Consider the following 20,231-nt stretch of genomic DNA (forward strand, 5'->3'; position numbering starts at 1 on the left):
CTAGATTTCTAAAATGAAAGGCCCACTGAGTACACAACATAATGGATGAAAGCGTTCATTCAAAGACGTATCATGCAATTTCAGATCAATGAGTTAACAGAAGATCCTAAAACCTAGAGAGAAAAAGCCGGTCACATTCAAAGGAACAGCAGTGAGAATGGCATCATGCTTCTTATTAGCCATGCTGAAGGATAATGTAGGAATGCTTTCCAGTGATTTATGATATAAATTACTTAAGGCCAGGTGCGGTGGCTCATGCGTGTAATCCCAGCACTTTGGGAGGCCAGGGTAGATGGATTGCCTGAGGTCAGGAGGTCGAAACCAGCCTGGCCAACATGGTGAAACCCCATCTACTGAAAATACAAAAATTAGCCAGGCAAGGGGGCAGGAGCCTGTAATCCCAGCTACTTCAGATGCTGAGGCAGGAGAATCACGTGAACCTGGGAGGCAGAGTTTGCCATGAGCCAGGATCACACCATTGCACTCCAGCCTGGGCAAAAAGAGTGAGACTTCATCTCAAAAATAAAATAAATAAATAACTTACTTAAATTGTGGATCAGTAGAGTAAGCATATTTTCAAGACCAGGTATAGTGACTCATACCTGTAATCTCAAGCCTTTGGGAGGCCAAGGCCGATGGATCACTTGAGCCTCAGAGTTCAAGACTAGCTTGGGCAACATGGTGAAACCCCATCTCTACAAAAAAAAAAAAAAAAAAGGGGCATACAATTGGAGTCCCAGCTACTTGGGAGACTGAGCACAGAAGATCACCTGAGCTCAGGGAGATCGAGGCTGCAGTGAGCCATGATCATGCCACTGCACTCCAACATAGGTGATAGAGTGAGACCCTCTCTCAAAAAAATAATAAAAAAAAGTATTTTCAGATACGAGACATCTTATTTCCTATCCATGCACCCTTTATCAGGAAACTACTAGAGGGTATGGTACACCAGAATAAGAGAATAAACCCAGAAACAGGAAGACATGGGATCCAGGCAACAGGATATTTCAATATAGGTGAGAAATAAGAAGGTCTCTAAGATGATAATGAAGGGAAATCCTAGACTGATAGCTGGCCTGGCTGCAGGCCTAGGGAACAATCAGTAAGACTGGGGCCAGAGGACAGAAGCCTCCAGGAGGGAGATACCCAAGAAAGAAGATGCAATGAATACAGGAAAAATCAGCACTTTTAGTGAATGATAGAGAATAAATTTATGATTGGAACATAGAAAACTAAGCAGATAAGTCCTAATTTTGTATTTATGTATAATTGACTCCATGTGATTTTTTTTTTTCTATTTTTGAGATGGAGTTTCGCTCTTCTTGCCCAGGCTGGAGTGCAATGGTGCAATCTCTGCTCACAGCAACCTCCGCCTCCCAGGTTCAAGTGATTCTCTTGCCTCAGCCTCCTGAGTAGCTGGGATTACAGGCGCACCACCACACCTGGCTAATTTTGTGTTTTTAGTGGAGATGGGGTTTCTCCATACTGATCAGTCTGGTCTCAAATTCTTGACCTCAGGTGATCCACCCTCCTTGGCCTTCCCAAGTGCTAGGGTTGCAAGCATGAGCCACCATGCCTGGCCCAAGATTTTTTTTAAAACTATCAAAGAAAACATAATCATAGTAGGCTAAATTTTGCAGCTGTGGATAATATTTACAGAGACATAAACAGAGTATATCAGTTTCCACCAACCCCAGCATAATATGGGCTTTCCTCTCTATGGTCCAAGGTGGCTGCTTCCTTTCTAACCATCCTGCCTGCACTCCAGCCTGCATGAGTCCTCTTTGTTCCAGCTATCCTGGGTTTCTTTTGGTTAACTAGAAATTGAATGAATGAAATTTAGTTAATAAATTGAAGCAAGGCCTTGGGCCAGAGCGGGTTGTGCGCGCTGAGGAGGAGCCACTGCCACCGCCGCCCACCCGCCCATGTCCAGATTTTTGAAAAATACAATGTCTAATGGTTATAAAGACCACATGGCTGAAGACTGCAGGGGTAACACTGGGAGAATGAATTTGATCATCAACTACCTCCCTCAGAATATGACCCAGGATGAGTTATGAAGCCTGTTCAGCAGCATTGGTGAAGCTGAATCTGCAAAACTTATTCGGGATAAAGTAGCAGGACGCAGCTTGGGCTATGGCTTTCTGAACTACATGACTGCAAAGGATGCAGTGAGAGCAATCAACACGCTGAACCAGCCTGAGGCTCCAGTCACAAACCATTAAGGTGTCATACACTCGCCCGAGCTCAGAGATCATCAAAGATGCCAACTTGTACATCAGCGGGCTCCCGCAGGCCATGACCCAGAAGGACGTAGAGGACATGTTCTCTCGGTTTGCGCGGATCATCAACTCAAGGGCCCTCGTGGATCAGACCACAGGTTTGTCCAGAGGGGTTGCATTTATCCAATTTGACAAACAGTTGGAGGCAGAAGAGGCAATTACCAGTTTCAATGGTCTTAAACCCCCAGGTTCTTCTGAGCCCATCACTGAAGTTTGCAGCCAATCCCAACCAGAACAAAAATGTGGCACTCCTCTCGCCTCTCGCAGCTATACCACTCGCCAGCACGACGGTTTGGAGGCCCCATTCACCACCAGGTGCAGAGATTCAGGTTCTCCCCCATGGGCGTCGATCACATGAGTGGGCTCTCTGGCGTCAACGTGCCCGGAAACGCTTCTTCAGACGGGTGCATTTTCATCTACAACCTGGGGCAGGACGCCAATGAGGGGATCCTCTGGCAGATGTTTGGGCCCCTTTGGTGCCATCACCAATGTGAAAGTGATCTGCAACTTCAGCACCAACAAATGCAAAGGGTTTGGCTTTGTGACCATGACAAACTATGAAGAAGCCGCGATGGCCAGAAGCCTGAATGGCTACTACCTGGGAGACAAGATCTTACAGGTTTTCTTCAAAACCAACAAGTCCCACAGATAACTCGCTCATGCTTTTTTTTGGTACGGAATAGATAAGAGTGAAGGTGTTGAAACTTTTCTTGTTAGTGTACAACTCCTTTTGTGCCAATGTTCACAAGGATTTGTCTTTGAATGAGAAGTGAGAAGGCTTTTATACTCTGGGATGCAACTGACATGTTCAAATGTTTGAAATCCCACACTGTTAGACCAATCTTAGGATTCGTAAGTTATTTCCTTCAAGGTATCTATTAAACAGAAATCTAAGTAGAACTGCATTGACTAACCAGTCCTTCTGGATGGTAGTGAACCTGAAGCATGCTTTAACCTCTAAGACTGTCTAACACGTGTTTCATTCAGTGTCTCCACAGACCGGGTAGCAAAAAAAAAAAAAAAAAATCACCTTTTAGTTTTAGTTTTGAATCTGAAGATGTTAGACAGATGCTGAGTGTGCGTTTTCTCAACTGCTTCACCATTTTAAGCAATGTGTATGCTTTGGTTGACAGGAAGTTGCTTCTCCAAGCAGGTCCCGTTGCCACTTCCTGCTCACTCAGTCCCGGGCTCTGCCGAGTGGTCCTGGGTATGGCGGCGGGCCCGTCCAACATGGGCCACCATTGGGGCCAGGGCCACATGCCAGGCCGGGCCCTCCAGAGAAGGACACAAACGTGTTTTGTAAGCCCAGGCATCAATGGGAATGGACCAAAGAGTTTCAGGGAAACTCCAGTATATTCCAGAGTCAGATCTAAGCTCCAGGCACGCCTGAAGATGTGTTGCTACTCTGACGCCCCGAGTTTCTGTCCACACATTGCATGCATGGCACCCCCCACATTGGATACTCTTGTTCACGACCATTTCTCCCGTTTCTAAGAGCATTTAACATAGCTTGGAGGTGTAAGATAGCTCTGTTTTTTAATAACAAACATTTGAGCATCGTATTTCTCGCATCCCTTCTTGTGAGCGCTTAGACCTTTTTCTATTTTAGTCGGATTTTGTTTTGATATTTTGCTTTTGTATGAACACTCAGCAGGAAACTACTTACTTCTTGCCAGTTATCTATTAACCAAAACCTTTGATTTGTAGTTTTAAAGATTAGCCCTCAAAGTTCTCTTCATAATTGCCTTGACATTTTGGGTTGTTCTGTTAATTTTCTTTTGCTTTTTTGTGTTTTTTGTTTGTTTTTACTTTTGTATTTAAGACCATTAAATTTGATTTTGTTTTGCTCGAAAAAAATAAAATTTAAATTTAAAAAATTGAAGCATTAAATTAATAAGTGTTTCAATTAAAATGTTAGTCTGGGCATGGTAACTCGCGCTTGTAGTCTCAGATATTCAGGAGGCTGAGGTGGGAGGATCGATTAAGCCCAAGAGGTGGAGGCTGCAGTGAGCGATTATTGTGCCACTGCACTCCAGCCTGTGTGACAGTGGGAGACCCTGTCTCAAAAAAAAAAAAAAGCCAGGCACAGTGGCTCATGCCTGTAACCTAGTGTTTTAGGAGGCTGAGGTGGGTGAATCATTTGAGGTCAGTTCAAGACCAGCCTGACCAACATGTTGAAACCCCATCTCTACTAAAATACAAAGAAGTTAGCCAAACGTGATGGTGAGTGAGTGCCTGTAATCCCGGCTACTTGGGGGAGCCAAGGCAAGAGAATTGCTTGAACCCAGGAGGCAGAAGTTGAAATGAGCTGAAATCATGCCACTGTACTCCAGCCTGGGCAACAGAGGGAGACTCAGTCTCAAAAAAAGTCTATAAGAAAATGAGTCTAAGCAAAACAGTTGTGGACAAAAGCATACATATCTACATATATGTGTGTGTACATGTGTATACATATGTGTGTGCACTATAGACGTGTTTATATGTGTGTGCATACATGTGTGTATAGATGTGTGTACATATGTGTGTACTTGTATATACATACGTGTGTGTATACATGGGAGAGTGGAAGAAATGATAAAAAACAACCACAGTACAGACCACAAGGATGTGGTAGTGCTGTGTAAGTGACTGAATGTTATATAACCAGCTCAACCTCCCGAGTAGCTGGGACCACAGACACACATCACCATACTTGGCTAATTTTGTTTTGGAAGCGTCTTGCTCCTTCCCTAGTGCAGTGGTGTGATCTCAGCTCACTGCAACCTCCACCTCCTGGGTTCAAGCAGTTCTCCTGCCTCTGCCTCCCAAGTAGCTGGGATTACAGGCGTGCACTACCACTCCCAGCTAGTTTTTTGTATTTTTAGTAGAGATGGGGTTTCACCATGTTGGCCAGGCTAGTCTCGAACTCCTGAACTCAGATGATCCACCCACTCCCATCTCCCCAGTGCTGGGATTACAGGCTGTGTCACTGTGCCCAGCCAACCCTGGGGCTAATTTTTAAATTGTCTGTAGAAATGAGGTTGTGCTGTATTGCCCAGGTTGGTCTTGAACTCCTGGGCTCAAGCAAGCAATCATCCCACCTTGGCCTCCCAACGTGCTGGGATTGCAGGCATGAGCTGCCGTCACCGGTGGTGATTTTTCAAGAAAAGCCAGTAATTTGGATTTTTATTTAAAATACCTTGAGTTTTAAAAGCTGGCATGTAAGGCTGGGTGCGGTGGCTCATGCCTGTAATCCCAGCACTTTGGGAGGCCGAGGCGGATCACGAGGTCAAGAGATCGAGACCATCCTGGTCAACATGGTGAAACCCCATCTCTACTAAAAATACAAAAAATTAGCTGGACATGGTGGCGCGTGCCTGTAATCCGAGCTACTCAGGAGGCTGAGGCAGGAGAATTGTCTGAACCCAGGAGGCAGAGGTTGCGGTGAGCCGAGATCGCGCCATTGCACTCCAGCCTGGGTAACGAGTGAAACTCCGTCTCAAAAAAAAAAAAAAAAAAAAAAAAAGCTGGCTTATAAATCTTCAAGCAGATTGAGGATTTGTGACCTTCCCACATACTGGCCACATGAGAAAACATAAATAAATAAAATTTCAAAAATATTTTGAAAGCATTTATAGGTCAAGAAAAAATGCAAGTTTGCAACCTCTGGGGTGTAGTACTGTGGAACATTTAGAGTAGTCACTGATCTCTCTGTAGAAGAACTGTGTCTGGTTCTACTCGGAGCTAACAAGAGGTTGTGGTAGTGGGTGCTAAATCACATACCTATCTGGGCAGAAGCTCTGCCCTCCTGTACTTAGGTCATGTTTCATATTTTGCAGGCAGAGAGGAAATGGCCCAAAATGAACCATTACATTCTCCACAGTGGCATGTCAGGGCTGGTTGCAGTGAGCTGAGGTCGCACCACTGTACTCCAGCCTGGGTGACAGAGCAAGACTCCATCTCAAAAAAAAAGAAATTAAGAGGCAAGAATGTTTTGGTGATTCTGCTCTGGCGGGTTTGAGAAGGAGGCAGAACGATCTTTTCTGGAAGCAGTATCGGGGATTTGGTGTAGAGCTGAGAACTCCACATTGCCATAAATGGTGTGATCTTGCTCCAAACAGCTCCATTCACCCCCAGCCTTCATAAGCCTAACACTGGAATTTCCAACTGAAATAAACTTACGACTTTTCCGTCGGCTCCCTGGAGTAGGTCAGGGTTTTAGAGGGTATTTCATATTCTCTTTAGGAGGTGGTTTGAACTCTTGGGTCCTATTAAGAAAGCAGTACAACTTGTTATTACTAATAATATCTTAGTAGTGTTTCTATAATGCTTTATAACTTACAAAAGACTTTTTATTTGTATTCTTCTCGTTTTTCTCCTTGGTAACTATGAGATAGCTGTTGTTATTCCCACTTTACAGATGAGGAATCTGATGTTCTCCCATTGTTTTTTAGTTAGCGTTCTGAATATTTTTACCTTTTTAGGAGAACGGAGTGTTTCCCAGGCTGGTCCTGAACTCCTGGGCTCAAGTGATCTTTCCATCTCTGTCTCCCTAAGTGCTAGGATTACAGATGTGAGCCACCATGCCTGGCCAAGTTCTGAATCCTTAACAAGGCCCACGTTCTTGCCTGCCTGGCCCTGGTCTACCTCTCCAGACCCCTCTTATACCACTTTCCTGAGAGCTTTCTTTATTTCTGTTATCCTGAGTTTCTTTTTTTTTTCTGAGATGGAGTCTTTTTGATCTTGTCGCCCAGGCTGCAGTGCAGTGGCACGATCTTGGCTCACTGCAACCTCTGCCTCCTGGGTTCCAGCTATTCTCCTGCCTTAGCCTCCTGAGTAGCTGAGGCTACAGGCGTGCACCAGCACACCTGGCTAATTTTTGGGTATTTTTAGTAGAGCCAGGGTTTTGCCATTTTGGCCAGGCTGGTCTCGAATCCTGACAGGTAATCCATCTGCCTCGGTCTCCTAAAGTGTTGAGATTACAGGCATGAGCCACTGCACCTGGCTGAGTATCTTTTTTTTTTTTTTTTTTTTTTGAGACAGTCTCACTCAATCGCCCAAGCTGAAGTGCAGTTGCTAGATCACATCTCATGTAGCCTCAACTTCCTGGACTCAAGTAATCCTCCTTCCTCAGCCTCCCAAGTAGTTAGGACTATGGGCACATGCCACCACACCTAGCTAATTTTTTTTTTCTGTAGAGACTGGGTCTCACTATGTTACCCAGGTTGGTCTCGAACTCCTGGGCTTAAGTGATCCTCCCACCTCAGCTTCACAAAGTGCTGGGATCACAGATGTGAGCTACTGCACCCAGCCTCTCCTGGATTTCTTTTGCCTTTTTTTTTTTTTTTTTTTTTTTTTTTTTTTTTTTGAGATGGAGTTTCTCTCTTGTCCAGGCTGCAGTGCAATGGCACAGTCTTGGCTCACTGCAACCTCCGCCTCCTGGGTACAAGCAATTCTCCTGCCTCAGCCTCCGGAGTAGCTGGGATTACAGGTGCCTGCCACCACACCCAGCTAATTTTTTTTTGTAATTTACTATTAGTAGAGATGGGGTTTCATAATGTTGGCCAGGCTGGTCTCAAACTCAGGACCTCAGGTCATCTGCCTGCCTTGGCCTCCCAAAGTGGTGGGATCACAGGCATTAGCCACCGTGCCCAGCCATCTTTTGCTTTCTTAAATAGGTCTGCTTCTTTCTAGCTACAGGCCCATTGCACATGCTGTTTCTTCTAATAAGTACACTTTTTCTTCCTCTTTGCCTGGCTGGCAACTACTCATCTTTCAGGTTTCAGTTCAACATTTCTTCCAGGGAGACTTTCCTGAACCTTCAGGCTACTTTGAACTGCCCGGTATAGCATACTAAACTTCCCACTCCGGAATTGGCACACTTAAAATTACTCATTCGGTATCTCTTATCCCTGCTAGATCGTAAGCTCCATTAGGGCAGAGACCAAGTCTACCTTATTTGATACTGTAGCCTCAATGCCTAGTATAATAAGCATTTCCTTTTGCACTAAAAGCTTTTGCAACTACTGTCTGCCGTCTGATTCCCACAGCCATTGAACAAATCCATCAGAACCTTGCCTTGAATACTGCACTCAGGTTTAATGCATTGGGGTTTTTCTGACAAGGTTCTTTGATAACCAGAGCCTTTGGATCAGTGGCCAAAATGCACACCTGTCACATCAAATAGCTTGTGAGGGTGGAGCACGGTGCCACTGTATTATTTGATAATGACTAGAAAAGGCTGGTCCTCTTCTCACCAGCCTTCTGTTGCTTCTATGATGCTCACATACCAATGAGACTCTTTGTCCAGCATCTTACTGGGGATAGCCAAGGGTGGATCCCAGAGAACAGGGACATTTAAAGCTACCTAGATTATTCCTGTCGCAGGTCTTTCCTGGGTTTAGTGCACACTTGGGTCATTTCTGGATGGATGGCACATTTGTTTTATTTGTTAAAAGCAGTGAGGTGTAGACCAAGTTAATGGGAGCAAACCTAGGAGTCAGGATGACAACACAGTTGCTCAGGCTGGCATGGCAGGCATCAGCAGGTAAGCAAGCCCCAGTGGGAGGAACATGTGGCCTCATTTCAACAGCAAGCTGAGGTCCGCACACATCGGGAATCTATGAGAAGAGCACCCTCATCCCCCCCGTTTTTTCTTTTTCTTTTTTTTTTTTTTTTTTTTGAGACGGAGTTTTGCTCTTGTTACCCAGGCTGGAGTGCAATGGCGTGATCTCGGCTCACTGCAACCTCCGCCTCCTGGGTTCAAGCAATTCTCCCGACTCAGCCTCCTGAGTAGCTGGGATTACAGGCACATGCCACCATGCCCAGCTAATTTTTTGTATTTTTAGTAGAGACGGGGTTTCACCATGTTGACCAGGATGGTCTCGATCTCTTGACCTCATGATCCACCCACCTCGGCCTCCCAAAGTGCTGGGATTACAGGCTTGAGCCACTGCGCCCGGCCCCCCCCCCTTTTTTCAAACCAGTCACATCTCACCAGAATCTTTGTGAAATTCATCATCATACAACTTCCTGAATCTAGTTAATGGTGATATTAACCAAAATTATAGCTTAACACCCAGGCAACAGTGTATAGGATTGCAAGTGTTAGTTCCAAATATAGTGCAGTTCACACCTCCAGTGAGGAAGGAACATTGAGTGGATTCATTACATGAGCCATTTAAACTAATTGAGCCAGCAGCTTAAAGCCACATTCTTCAAATGTGTGCACTCCACAAAACTGGCATTTAACATCAGGAAGTCAGGCTGGAAAACACTCATGAACCAATGGCTCGAAGCAAGAAACACTTCTCAAGGTATGCATTTGCCAGCTGTGACTGTTCACAAGTAGTCTTTGGTGATGAGCTTCATGACTTAGGGCACGGGTGAGCATGGCACATTTAGCTTCATACAGCAAAGACTGAAAACGGTGCTGGTTACATGGACAGACAAGTGAAGAAGGCATAGCTTATCTTCATTACTAAAAATACTCAAAATGCAGGCCAGGCGCGGTGGCTCAAGCCTCTAATCCCAGCACTTTGGGAGGCCGAGGCGGGTGGATCACGATGTCAAGAGATCAAGACCATCCTGGTCAACGAGGTGAAACCCCGTCTCTACTAAAAATACAAAAAATTAGCTGGGCATGGTGGCGCGTGCTTGTAGTCCCAGCTACTCGGGAGGCTGAGGCAGGAGAATTGCTCGAACCCAGAAGGCGGAGGTTGCGGTGAGCCGAGATCGTTCCATTGCACTCCAGCCTGGGTAACAAGTGCGAAACTCCATCTCAAAAAAAAAAAATGCTCAAAATGCATAAGAGTATAAAAACAGTCGGGTGCGGCGGCTCACGCCTGTAATCCCAATACTTTGGGGGCCGAGGTTGGGGGGGTCATCTGAGGTTAGGAGTTCAAGACCAGCCTGGCCAACATGGTGAAACCCCATCTCAGCTAAAAATACAAAAAATTAGCCGGGCATGGTGGTGTGTGCCTGTAATCGCAGCTAATTGGGAGGCTGAGGCAGGAGGTTGCAGTGAGCCAAGATCATACCATTGCACTCCAGCCTGAGCAACAAGAGTGAAACTCCATCTAAAACAAAAAGATGAGTTTGTAAGAAGAGAGTCATTTTTTTCCTTCAATTTTTGGAAAATGAATACAACATGTATTACGTTCATGAAAAATAACACATTAAATAAACAGGGGTTAGTGATACAGTGTTCTTTGATAAACAGTAATTTGTTAGGAGATTGGTAAAAATGTAACATTTTTTTTTTTTTTTTGAGACAGGATCTCACTCTGTTGCCCAGGCTGGAGTGCAGTAGTACAGAGTGCAACCTCTGCCTCCTGGGCTCAAGCAGTTCTCCTGCCTCAGCCTCCCTAGTAGTTGGGATTACAGGCATGCCCCACCATGCCTGGCTAATTTTTGTATTTTTAGTAGAGATGGGGTTTCACCATGTTGGCCAGGCTGGTCTCAAACTCAAGTGATCACCTGCCTCAGCCTCACAAAGTGCTGGGATTACAGGTATGAGCCACTTAACTTCTTAATTTTAAAACTATAAACTAATAAATATTAAGGAAGAAAATGTCCAGATTAGCACAAATAATGCAAGGTAATCAGTGCCATATTAAGAGTTGCCCAAAATTGCAGTGTAATGTAATACTCTGTAAAATTTGTCAAATTATGATGAAGATTAAAGTTGGTTAGAGTAGGGGTAAGGGGATGTCTCAGAGGACCACACTGGTACTGCCAATTAAACCATGGCAAGGATTATTTTTTTCTTCTGGTAGTCATCTTAATTGATGTATAGTATATCTGCTGTTAGCTGCTACAATCTCCCTGAGAAAGCACAGATCATGATAGTAAACTATGTTCATTCTCTGCTAATTCCTCCCCAGTGTTGGAAGCAGAGCTCAGTAGTGAAAGCTACAGCTGCCAGAGACTTGCAGTGGCGTCACACGAGCAGAGTTCTTTATAAATGGCAGTAACAGGCCAGGCGTGGTGGCTTAACGTCTGTAATCCCAACACTTTGGGAGGCCGAGGCGGGCAGATCACGAGGTCAGAAGATCAAGACTATCCTAGCTAATGCAGTGAAACCCCACCTCTACTAAAAATAAAAAAAAAATGAGTTCATGCCAGAGCCCCGCGAGGGAAACGTCTTAGTCGTGTCCGGCCGCTTTGCGGGACTCTGAGGAAAAGCTCATACCAGATGGACGCCGTTCTGTTCACTATGGGTAAAGGAGACCCCAACAAGCCGAGGGGCAAAATGTCCTCATACGCCTTCTTCGTGCATACCTGCTGGGAAGAGCACAATCAAAACACCCGGACTCTTCCGTCAATTTTGCAGAATTCTCCAAGAAGTGTTGGGAGAGATGGAAGACCATGTCTGCAAAGGAGAAGTCGAAGTTTGAAGATATGGCGAAAAGTGACAAAGCTCGCTATGATAGGGAGATGAAAAATTACGTCTCTCCCAAAGGTGATAAGAAAGGAAAGAAAAAGGATCCCAATGCTCCTAAAAGGCCACCATCTGCCTTCTTCCTGTTTTGCTCTGAACATTGCCCAAAGATCAAAAGTGAACATCCAGGCCTATCCACTGGGGATACTGCAAAGAAATTGGGTGAAATATGGTCTGAGCAGTCAGCCAAAGATAAACAACCATATGAACAGAAAGCAGCTAAGCTAAAGGAGAATTCTGAAAAGGATATTGCTGCATATCGTGCCAAGGGCAAAAGTGAAGCAGGAAAGAAAGGCCCTGGCAACAGGCTCAAAGAAGAAGAATGAATCAGAAAGGCCAACAGGCTCAAAGAAGAATGAACCAGAAGATGAGGAGGAGGAAGAAGATGAAGATGATGAGGAAGAGGAGAAGATGAAGAATAAATGGCTATCCTTTAATGATGAGTGTGGAGTGTGCTTGTGTGCTCAGGCAATTGTTTTGCTAAGAATGTGAATTCAAGTGCAGCTCAATATTAGCTTCAGTATAAAAATGTACAGATTTTTGTATAGCTGATAAGATTCTCTGTAGAGAAAATACTTTTTAAAAAATGCAGGTTGTAGCTTTTTGATGGGCTACTACATACAGTTAGATTTTACAGCTTCTGATGTTGAATGTTTCTAAATATTTAATGGTTTTTTAAATTTCTTGACTTGTGTATGGTAGCACAGCAAACTTGTAGGAATTAGTATCAGTAAATTTTTGGTTTTTTAGGATGTTGCCTTTTGTTTTTTAAGAAAAAAAATGTTGTAATAAAATTATGTATATTAAAAACATAAAAAATAAAAAATAAATTAGCTGGGCGTGGTGGCCGCATGTCTGTAGGCCCTACTGCTTGGGAGGCAGAGGCGGGAGAATCACTTGAACCTGGGAGGCAGAGGTTACAGTGAGCCGAGGTTGCACCACTGCACTCCAGCCTGATGAGAGAGTGAGACTGTGTCTCAAAAACAAAACAAAACAAAAAAGTAATAAATGGACTTAACAACTCACTTGACTTTCCTTCATCTGACATAGTCACCTATCAGAATGTTGGCTATCAAACTGGTAGAACAGCCAGTCCTCTGATTTGGTTTCCTAGAGAAGGCAGTTGTTGGCCCAATGTTTTGTCAACATTAAGGCTCTTATTCTTGCATTTGAAACCAAACACCTTAGTCACTTTGCTTGCATCAGGGTTGGCACAAGAAGGTATGGTCCTTCTTGGGTGGGTATTTTGCATTGTCACAAATAGTCTTATTTATAAAAAAACGAACTCTGAAATCCTAAAACTAGTATCTAGCAAAAGGAAGAGATTCAATTCTATCAGGCAATTTATTACTCAGTCAAGAATGATGCTAAGTATAGATTCAGCAGTATAAATATATTACCAAAAGCATGCTTTTATTCATTTTAAAATTAATTAGTATATATATTTTTTGAGACAGAGTCTTGCTCTGTACCCCAGGCTGGAGTGCAGTGGCGTGATCTCGGCTCACTGCAACCTCCACCTCTTGGGTCTGGGTTAAGCAACTCTCCTGCCTCAGCCTCCTGAGTAGTGGAGATTACAGGTGCTCACGACCATGCCCAGCTAATTGTATTTTTTTTAGTAGAGATGGAATTTTACCATGTTGGCCAGGCTGGTCTTGAACTCCTGACCTTGTGATCCACCCACCTCTGCCTCCCAAAGTGCTGGGATTACTGGTGTGAGCCACTGCTCCCAGCAATAATTTTTTTTTTAGAGGGAGTCTTGCTCTTTTGTCCAGGCTGGAGTGCAGTGGTGTGATCTCAGTTCACTGCAGCCTCTGCCTCCTGGGTTCAAGTGATTCTCTCACCTTAGCCTCCTGAGTAGCTGGGATTATAGGCACATACCACCACACTGGCTAATTTTTGTGTTTTTAGTAGAGATGGCGTTTCACCATGTTGGCTAGGCTGGTCTCAAACTCCTGACCTCAGGTAATCCACCTGCCTTGGCACGTGCTGGGATTACAGGTGCGAGCCACCTCGCCCAGCCCACTTGCTTTTATTTAATGACTTGCTAAAAAACAAAAACAAAAAATGTTAGCACTTACATGGGGCTTCATGACATCTTTCTAGTAATTCTGGTACCTTTTGGGCACCTATTTTTCCAAAATAGACTTTGGAGAATCTATTTAGAGCTATAGAACTCCTCTCAGTCCTCCCCAAATTGTACACAACAGATTTATTCCTTGCTCCCTAAAGCCTATCCTTAGAAATTGCAAGTTGAGAATTCACCCACCACTGCCCACTGTTCCAAAAGGCTTTACTGATTCTCAGTAATGAAAACTAATGTAGGGCCGGGTGCGGTGGCTCACGCCTGTAATCCCAGCACTTTGGGAGGCCGAGGCGGGTGGATCACGAGGTCAAGAGATCGAGACCATCCTGGTCAACAAGGCGAAACCCCGTCTCTACTAAAAATACAAAAAATTAGCTGGGCACGGTGGCACATGCCTGTAGTCTCAGCTACTCGGGAGGCTGAGGCAGGAGAATTGCCTGAACCCAGGAGGCGGAGGTTGCAGTGAGCCGAGATCGCACCATTGCACTCCAGTCTGGGTAACGAGTGAAACTCCGTCTCAAAAAGAAAATTAATGTAAAACTCTCCATAGGAGGCATTAACATATTTGTGTTTCTTCCAAACCTTCTGATTTCCACTAAAATTTGTAACCAAAATGTATTCGGAAAAAAAATCATTAAGCTTTTACGCTATTATCTGGCTCACTCTAACTGTATGATCTTTTAATTGTGGAAACATGGCAGTTCCCTGGAAGACCACAGCCTTTAGAGACTAGCAAGCCTGGCTTGATCACTAGTTCTGATAGTTATTTTGCTGTATTAATTTACCTAATTTTTCTGACTGTGCTTTCTCATCTGTAAAATGTATGCATAACATATGATAGGGAGGTTTTTTTTTTTTGAAAAAATAGAGTCTTGCTCTGTCGCCCAGGCTGGAGTGCAGGGGCACGATCTCAGCTCACTGCAACCTCTGCCTCCCGGGTTCAAGCAATTTTCCTGCCTCAGCCTCCTGAGTACCTGGGACCACAGGCGCACACGACCATGCCCAACTAATTTCTTTTGTACTTTAGTAGAGACAGGGTTTCACTGTGTTGCCCAGGCTGGTCTCAAACTCCTGAGCTCAGGCAATCCGCCTGCCTCAGCCTCCCAAAGTGCTAGGATTACAGGCCTGAGCCACCATGCCCGGTTGATAGGGAGCTATTTGAAAGACAAAACATCTGACACAGAAAAGGCTGGATGAAAACCTTTAGAGACCCAAAGCAGCAGGGCTATTGTGCCAGATCGCTCAAGGTATTAGTAGGAAAGAGAACACACACACTCAAACTGAGTAATGTTTAGGGACTATTTATAAAGACATGGACAGAGTTCAGGGAAGCCAGCAAAGAATAATGGCGTACTCCAGGGATGGTGAGTGAGTCTCCCCCCGCCCCCCCCTTTTGAGATAAAGAGTCCTGCTCTGTTGTGCCACAATCTCAGCTCACTGCAGCCTCCGCCGCCTCCCAGGTTCAAGCAATAATCTGGCTTCAGCCTCCCAAGGAGATGGGATTACAGACATGCACCACTATGCCCAGCCAATTGTATTTTTAGTAGAGATGGGGTTTTGTCATGTTGACTAGGTTTATCTCGAACTCCTGACCTCAGGTGACCTGTCCACCTCAGCCTCCTGAAGTGCTGGGATTATAGATGTGAGTGACCCTGCCCAGCCTGAGTCTTCCTTTCTTTTTTGGAGACAGTTTTGCTCTTGTTGCCCAGGCTGGAGTGCAATGGCACATCTCAGCTTACTGCAACCTCTGCCTACCAGGTTCATGCGCTTCTCCTGCCTCAGCCTCCCGAGCAGCTGGGATTACAGGCATGAGCCACCATGACTGGCTAATTTTTGTATTTTGAGTAGAGATGGGGTTTCACCATGTTGGTCAGGCTGGTCTTGAACTCCTGACCTCAGGTGATCCACCGTTTTGGCTTCACAAAGTGTTGGGATTACAGGCATGGCCACTGCTCCTCGGCTCCAAGTCCTCCTTTCTGTCCTAGATGTGAAGGAGCAAAGAGGAACCAGAAGCTTGAGGGGGCTACTTGATGGGAGCTGTGGTCTTTGGTAAAGGGATATAGACAACCCATGTGACCTGGCAATGAGAAAGCCAGAATACTTTGACCATCTTTTCCCTCATATCTTTGGATATGACTAATTGGATAAACACAAGCTGAAGTTAGAGGGCAAATGAGCCATTCATGCAGCATGTGGGCAAGCACCTGCTGGAGTCCAGAGTGGATGAAGAGGGGTTCTGAAAGGGAAATGGAAGACATGCAGTATAACCTTTCCCCGAACTTAATTCAAACTACTTATTACACATAAAAATCACTTGTATGCCAAAACTAAAATAACCTGTTTCCAGAATTTGATTGCAAAATTCTGAGTTCTTCAATTAAAATTGCATTTTCAGGCCAGGCGCAGTGGCTCACGCCTGTAATCCCAGCACTTTGGGAGGCCGAGGTGGGTGAATCACGAGGTCAAGAGATCGATACCATCCTGGTCAACATGGTGAAACCCCGTCTCTGCTAGAAATACAAAAAATTAGCTGGGCATGGTGGTGCGTGCCTGTAATCCCAGCTACTCAGGAGGCCGAGGCAGAAGGATTGCCTGAACCCAGGAGGCGGAGGTTGCAGTGAGCCGAGATAGTGCCATTGCACTCCAGCCTGGGTAACAAGAGCTAAACTCCGTCTCAAAACAAAACTGCATTTTCCTCAGCCTTTTTGGTGCCCCTACTTCACTGGTGCCTTAAGCACATGTTTGGAGAGCTTAAGGGCAGCCCTGAGCATGGTGCCTGGACTAGGGGGCCTCAAAACACAGGACTGAGAAGTCTCAGGTTCATTGCTGAATGCTGACTGTGAGTCTCTGAGAGTTTTGAGAATCTAGAACTAATTTAGAATGAATCTCAGGATTTTTCTGTCAGTATCTATAAATTAGGACAGGAACTGGATTTTCTTTTTATTTATTTATTTATTTTTCTTCCCCCCCACCCCCAATTTTCTTGAATTTGAAAAATCCTATTATAGTATAACTTCACATAAGCCCACTGAATGATTGGAAAGTTTTTAGTTTCTTATCAGAGAATAAAATGAATCAGGACATCAATTTCACATTGACATTTTTATTAACGCCAACTGTTTTTTAATTTTTATTTTTTTTAAAACAATAGCACAAAAATGTTTCAAGGAAGCAGTCTCACAATCTGATGACCTTCTGAAATACAGTTAAGCCACACCAAATATGAATTTCTGTTAATAACACAAAAAAAATTTTTTTAAGAAAAAAAGTACAGGGAAAAAGGAGGGGAATGAGATTTAGGTTTAAAATTCACTGGACTGAATAGGTGAGGCTTGTTAGTAGGATATACTGTTGAAGCAAACAGTGGCGCACACACAGGCTTATAGTCTTTGTTTTTAAACCAGTTACCACTAATGCATAAGCCCTGCAGCAGTTACCACTGACTTCTCACATGCAGAAAATGAACCAGGAGAAGCCAGTGTTGATACTGTTATGAGGAGGTTCAATAATTGGCTTGTCAGACAACTAAGACCTTTTTTAGCAGAATAACTCCTTCAGAAAGGCCTGGCTGAAGATCTTTTTATTTCTATTGTCTCACCTATATGCATTTCAGGGTTCTTATAAGTCATCTTTAAAAAGAAAGAAAAAAACAATGTATATCAGTTTCTCTTATTTAATGTGGCTATGAAAGATGTTTCCTTATTATTTATCTCTAAGAAGGACACCGGGGGATGGGGGGAATGGGGGTTGGGGGTGGAACTAAAGGGAGGAAAAAAACCAGAACAGGGTAGGGTTTTTTAACTTTTTTTTTTTTTTTTTTTTTTTGCCAAGGGGTCACACAGAGGGAAGGCAAGGAGGAAAACTACAATCCTTGGTTCAGATTGAGTTATGCAGGAAAATATATCTTCCTGATTAGTCCCCATGCCAAAACAAACAAAAAAACAAAAACACTTGGAATTATGCACTGACTCCAACTATGTTATACCAGCTATTGGCCTTTTGAGTTTAACCATTCCCAGAAGTGGACACCACCCTTGGCTTGTAAGCTGTTTGCAGAACCCACTTCACAAAAATTCTCTTCACCAAGAAGCCTCTAGTTTCCTTTTGGTAAGTTATAAAAACAGAACATCTGTCATTAACAGGAGAGTGTTAAATACTTTTAACCACTGACAAGGCTTCAGAAAGTTTCACAGTTTCGTTATGCTCTATTTTATTACTATCATATTTACATTTTTTTATTTATTTTTTGCTGAATTGCTGATTTTCCTTTTTTAATAGAATTTAATTCTGGAGTGTGAGCAGGAACCAGTTAACTACATTCATTGTCCAACCCCCACTGGTTTGAAAGAAGACTCCAAATTCGTGGCATACAAATCAGCTGTTTGGTAGCTCCACCTTATCCCTGCAGCGAAGCAGCAGAACTGCAGCAGCGGCACCTCAGGATTCACACTGTGGGTGGTGAAGCCTTCCGCTGAAGGAGGTACTGGTGGATGCTCTCAGCATCTCGCTTTAGCCAAGCAGCATTCAGCAGGATATTTTCACAACACTGCTGGATGGTACGCTCAGCTGAAGGAGCTGGGTGACTCTCGAAGAAAGCCTGGGAAAACAACCCAAAATGCAGATCATTATTAGCAATAATAAGAAGTTTATATTACAGGTTATAAAAAAATACCCCACTGGTCTATATGAAGGATGCATAAGCTTCAGTAATGAGAATTTATCACTGCCACCCTCAGGCTAAAAGAAAACAAGCAACTCCTTGGACCTGCATAAAGAATTCTCCTCTTAGGCCAGGTGGAGTGGCTCAAGCCTGTAATCCCAGCACTTTGGGAGGCCGAGGCGGGTGGATCACGAGGTCAAGAGATCGAGACCATCCTGGTCAACATGGTGAAACCCCGTCTCTACTAAAAATACAAAAAAAATTAGCTGGGCATGGTGGTGCTTGCCAGCTACTCAGGAGGCTGAGGCAGGAGAACTGCCTGAACCCAGGAGGCGGAGGTTGCGGTGAGCTGAGATCGCGCCATTCATTGCACTCCAGCAATGGGTATCAAGAGTGAAACTCCGTCTCAAAAAAAAAAAAATAATTCCCCCCTTAAATATTATATGCTTAACAACCTCATCAAAAGTTAATAGTAAGGAGACAGAACCTACTGCTTTTCTTTTAGGCTAATTATGTAATGGTAAATACAGTCTTTGAACTGAAGACTTGGAACTTGAATAGAGGCTTGGTCATGTAGTAGCTTTTAACTGTGAGAAAATTAACTGCTCTAAGTCTCAGTTTTCTCATCTATTAGAAAATATTTACTCCAGCTGGGTGCGGTGGCTCACACCTGTAATCCCAGCACTTTGGGAGGCCGAGGCGGGTGGATCACGAGGTCAAGAGATTGATACCATCCTGGTCAACATGGTGAAACCCCGTCTCTACTAAAAATACAAAAAATTAGCTGGGCATGGTGGCGCGTGCCTGTAATCCCAGCTACTCAGGAGGCTGAGGCAGGAGAATTGCCTGAACCCAGGAGGCGGAGGTTGTGGTGAGCTGAGATCGCGCCATTGCACTCCAGCCTGGGTAACAAGCGCGAAACTCCGTCTCGAAAAAGAAAAGAAAATATTTACTCCAAAAGATTAAAGAGACAATCCATAAAACATTTGACAAAACACCTGGCACCGACTACTTAAGGACTCAACACATTTTGGCTGCTTCAAATAAAGATTAACTTTGTAAGGTATAATAATATGAGGAAGTTTAAATTGCTGCTGTGCCCTAATTTAACACCCCATAGTCTTGAGACATGGTCTCACTCTGTTGCCCGGGTTAGAGTAAAATGATGTGATCATGGCTCATCGCAGCCTGGGAGTGCACACCTGTCTAATTGTTTTTCCTTTTTGTAGAGATGAGGTCGTACCATGTTGCTCAAAATGTTCTTGAACTCCTGAGCTCAAGCAATCCTCCCGGAGGCTTGGCCTCCCAAAATGCTGGAATTACAGGACTCCAACATTTTTGATACCATAAAACAATTTCTAAGTTTATAATTTATCACAATGCTTAATGATTAAAAGTTGAATAAGCTTTTCTAATGGAGTATACCTGGTTTCACAGAAAACAAAGCAACTTTTAAACACTAACTGGCAAAATGATGGGACTTTTCCTGTGAATTAGTCACCACAGGTGTGAAAGACATAATGACTAATCCATCTGATTAACCCTAGACCTTTTAGAAATCAATCACCTTATTTACACAGATGACAATTGCTACTGTTCCAAGGCTCCCAATCATGGTTCAGTGCTCACGGCCTCAAGTCTCATGCCATTCCATCTCAGTAAGTAGTACCAACATTTACACACCAGAAACCTGGGGATTATCCTGACTCTTTTTTTCTTCCTCTCCCAGATATGCTCACAACAGAGAAGCCAATCAATAAATATTACTGAATTAATGGTTAA

The 20,231-nt window shown here is 44.1% G+C and overlaps 1 protein-coding gene and 2 pseudogenes across 8 annotated transcripts in view; 2 read left to right on the top strand and 1 right to left on the bottom strand.

Annotated features, from left to right (window-relative positions):
• Nucleotides 1–1,789: 1,789 nt before the first annotated feature.
• On the top strand, nt 1,790–3,338 carry LOC103793291 (ELAV-like protein 1 pseudogene; annotated as a pseudogene). The gene has a single exon (XR_013535888.1). The product of XR_013535888.1 is annotated as an ELAV-like protein 1 pseudogene (transcript).
• A 7,974-nt stretch (nt 3,339–11,312) lies between these two features.
• On the top strand, nt 11,313–12,335 carry LOC144582675 (high mobility group protein B2 pseudogene; annotated as a pseudogene).
• Nucleotides 12,336–16,876: 4,541 nt separating this feature from the next.
• The window catches only part of NPEPPS (aminopeptidase puromycin sensitive), a 106,286-nt gene continuing 102,931 nt past the window's right edge, over nt 16,877–20,231 (bottom strand). For all 7 annotated transcript variants that reach the window (XM_078374269.1, XM_035301381.3, XM_035301378.3 and 4 more), the window contains one exon: nt 16,877–18,386. In XM_078374269.1, the coding sequence (XP_078230395.1) occupies nt 18,234–18,386 (153 nt within the window). In that variant the 3' untranslated portion in view covers nt 16,877–18,233. The remainder of the gene's footprint in view (nt 18,387–20,231) is intronic.

Source organism: Callithrix jacchus, chromosome 5 (genome assembly GCF_049354715.1).
Source record: "Callithrix jacchus isolate 240 chromosome 5, calJac240_pri, whole genome shotgun sequence".
NCBI lineage: Eukaryota > Metazoa > Chordata > Mammalia > Primates > Cebidae > Callithrix > Callithrix jacchus.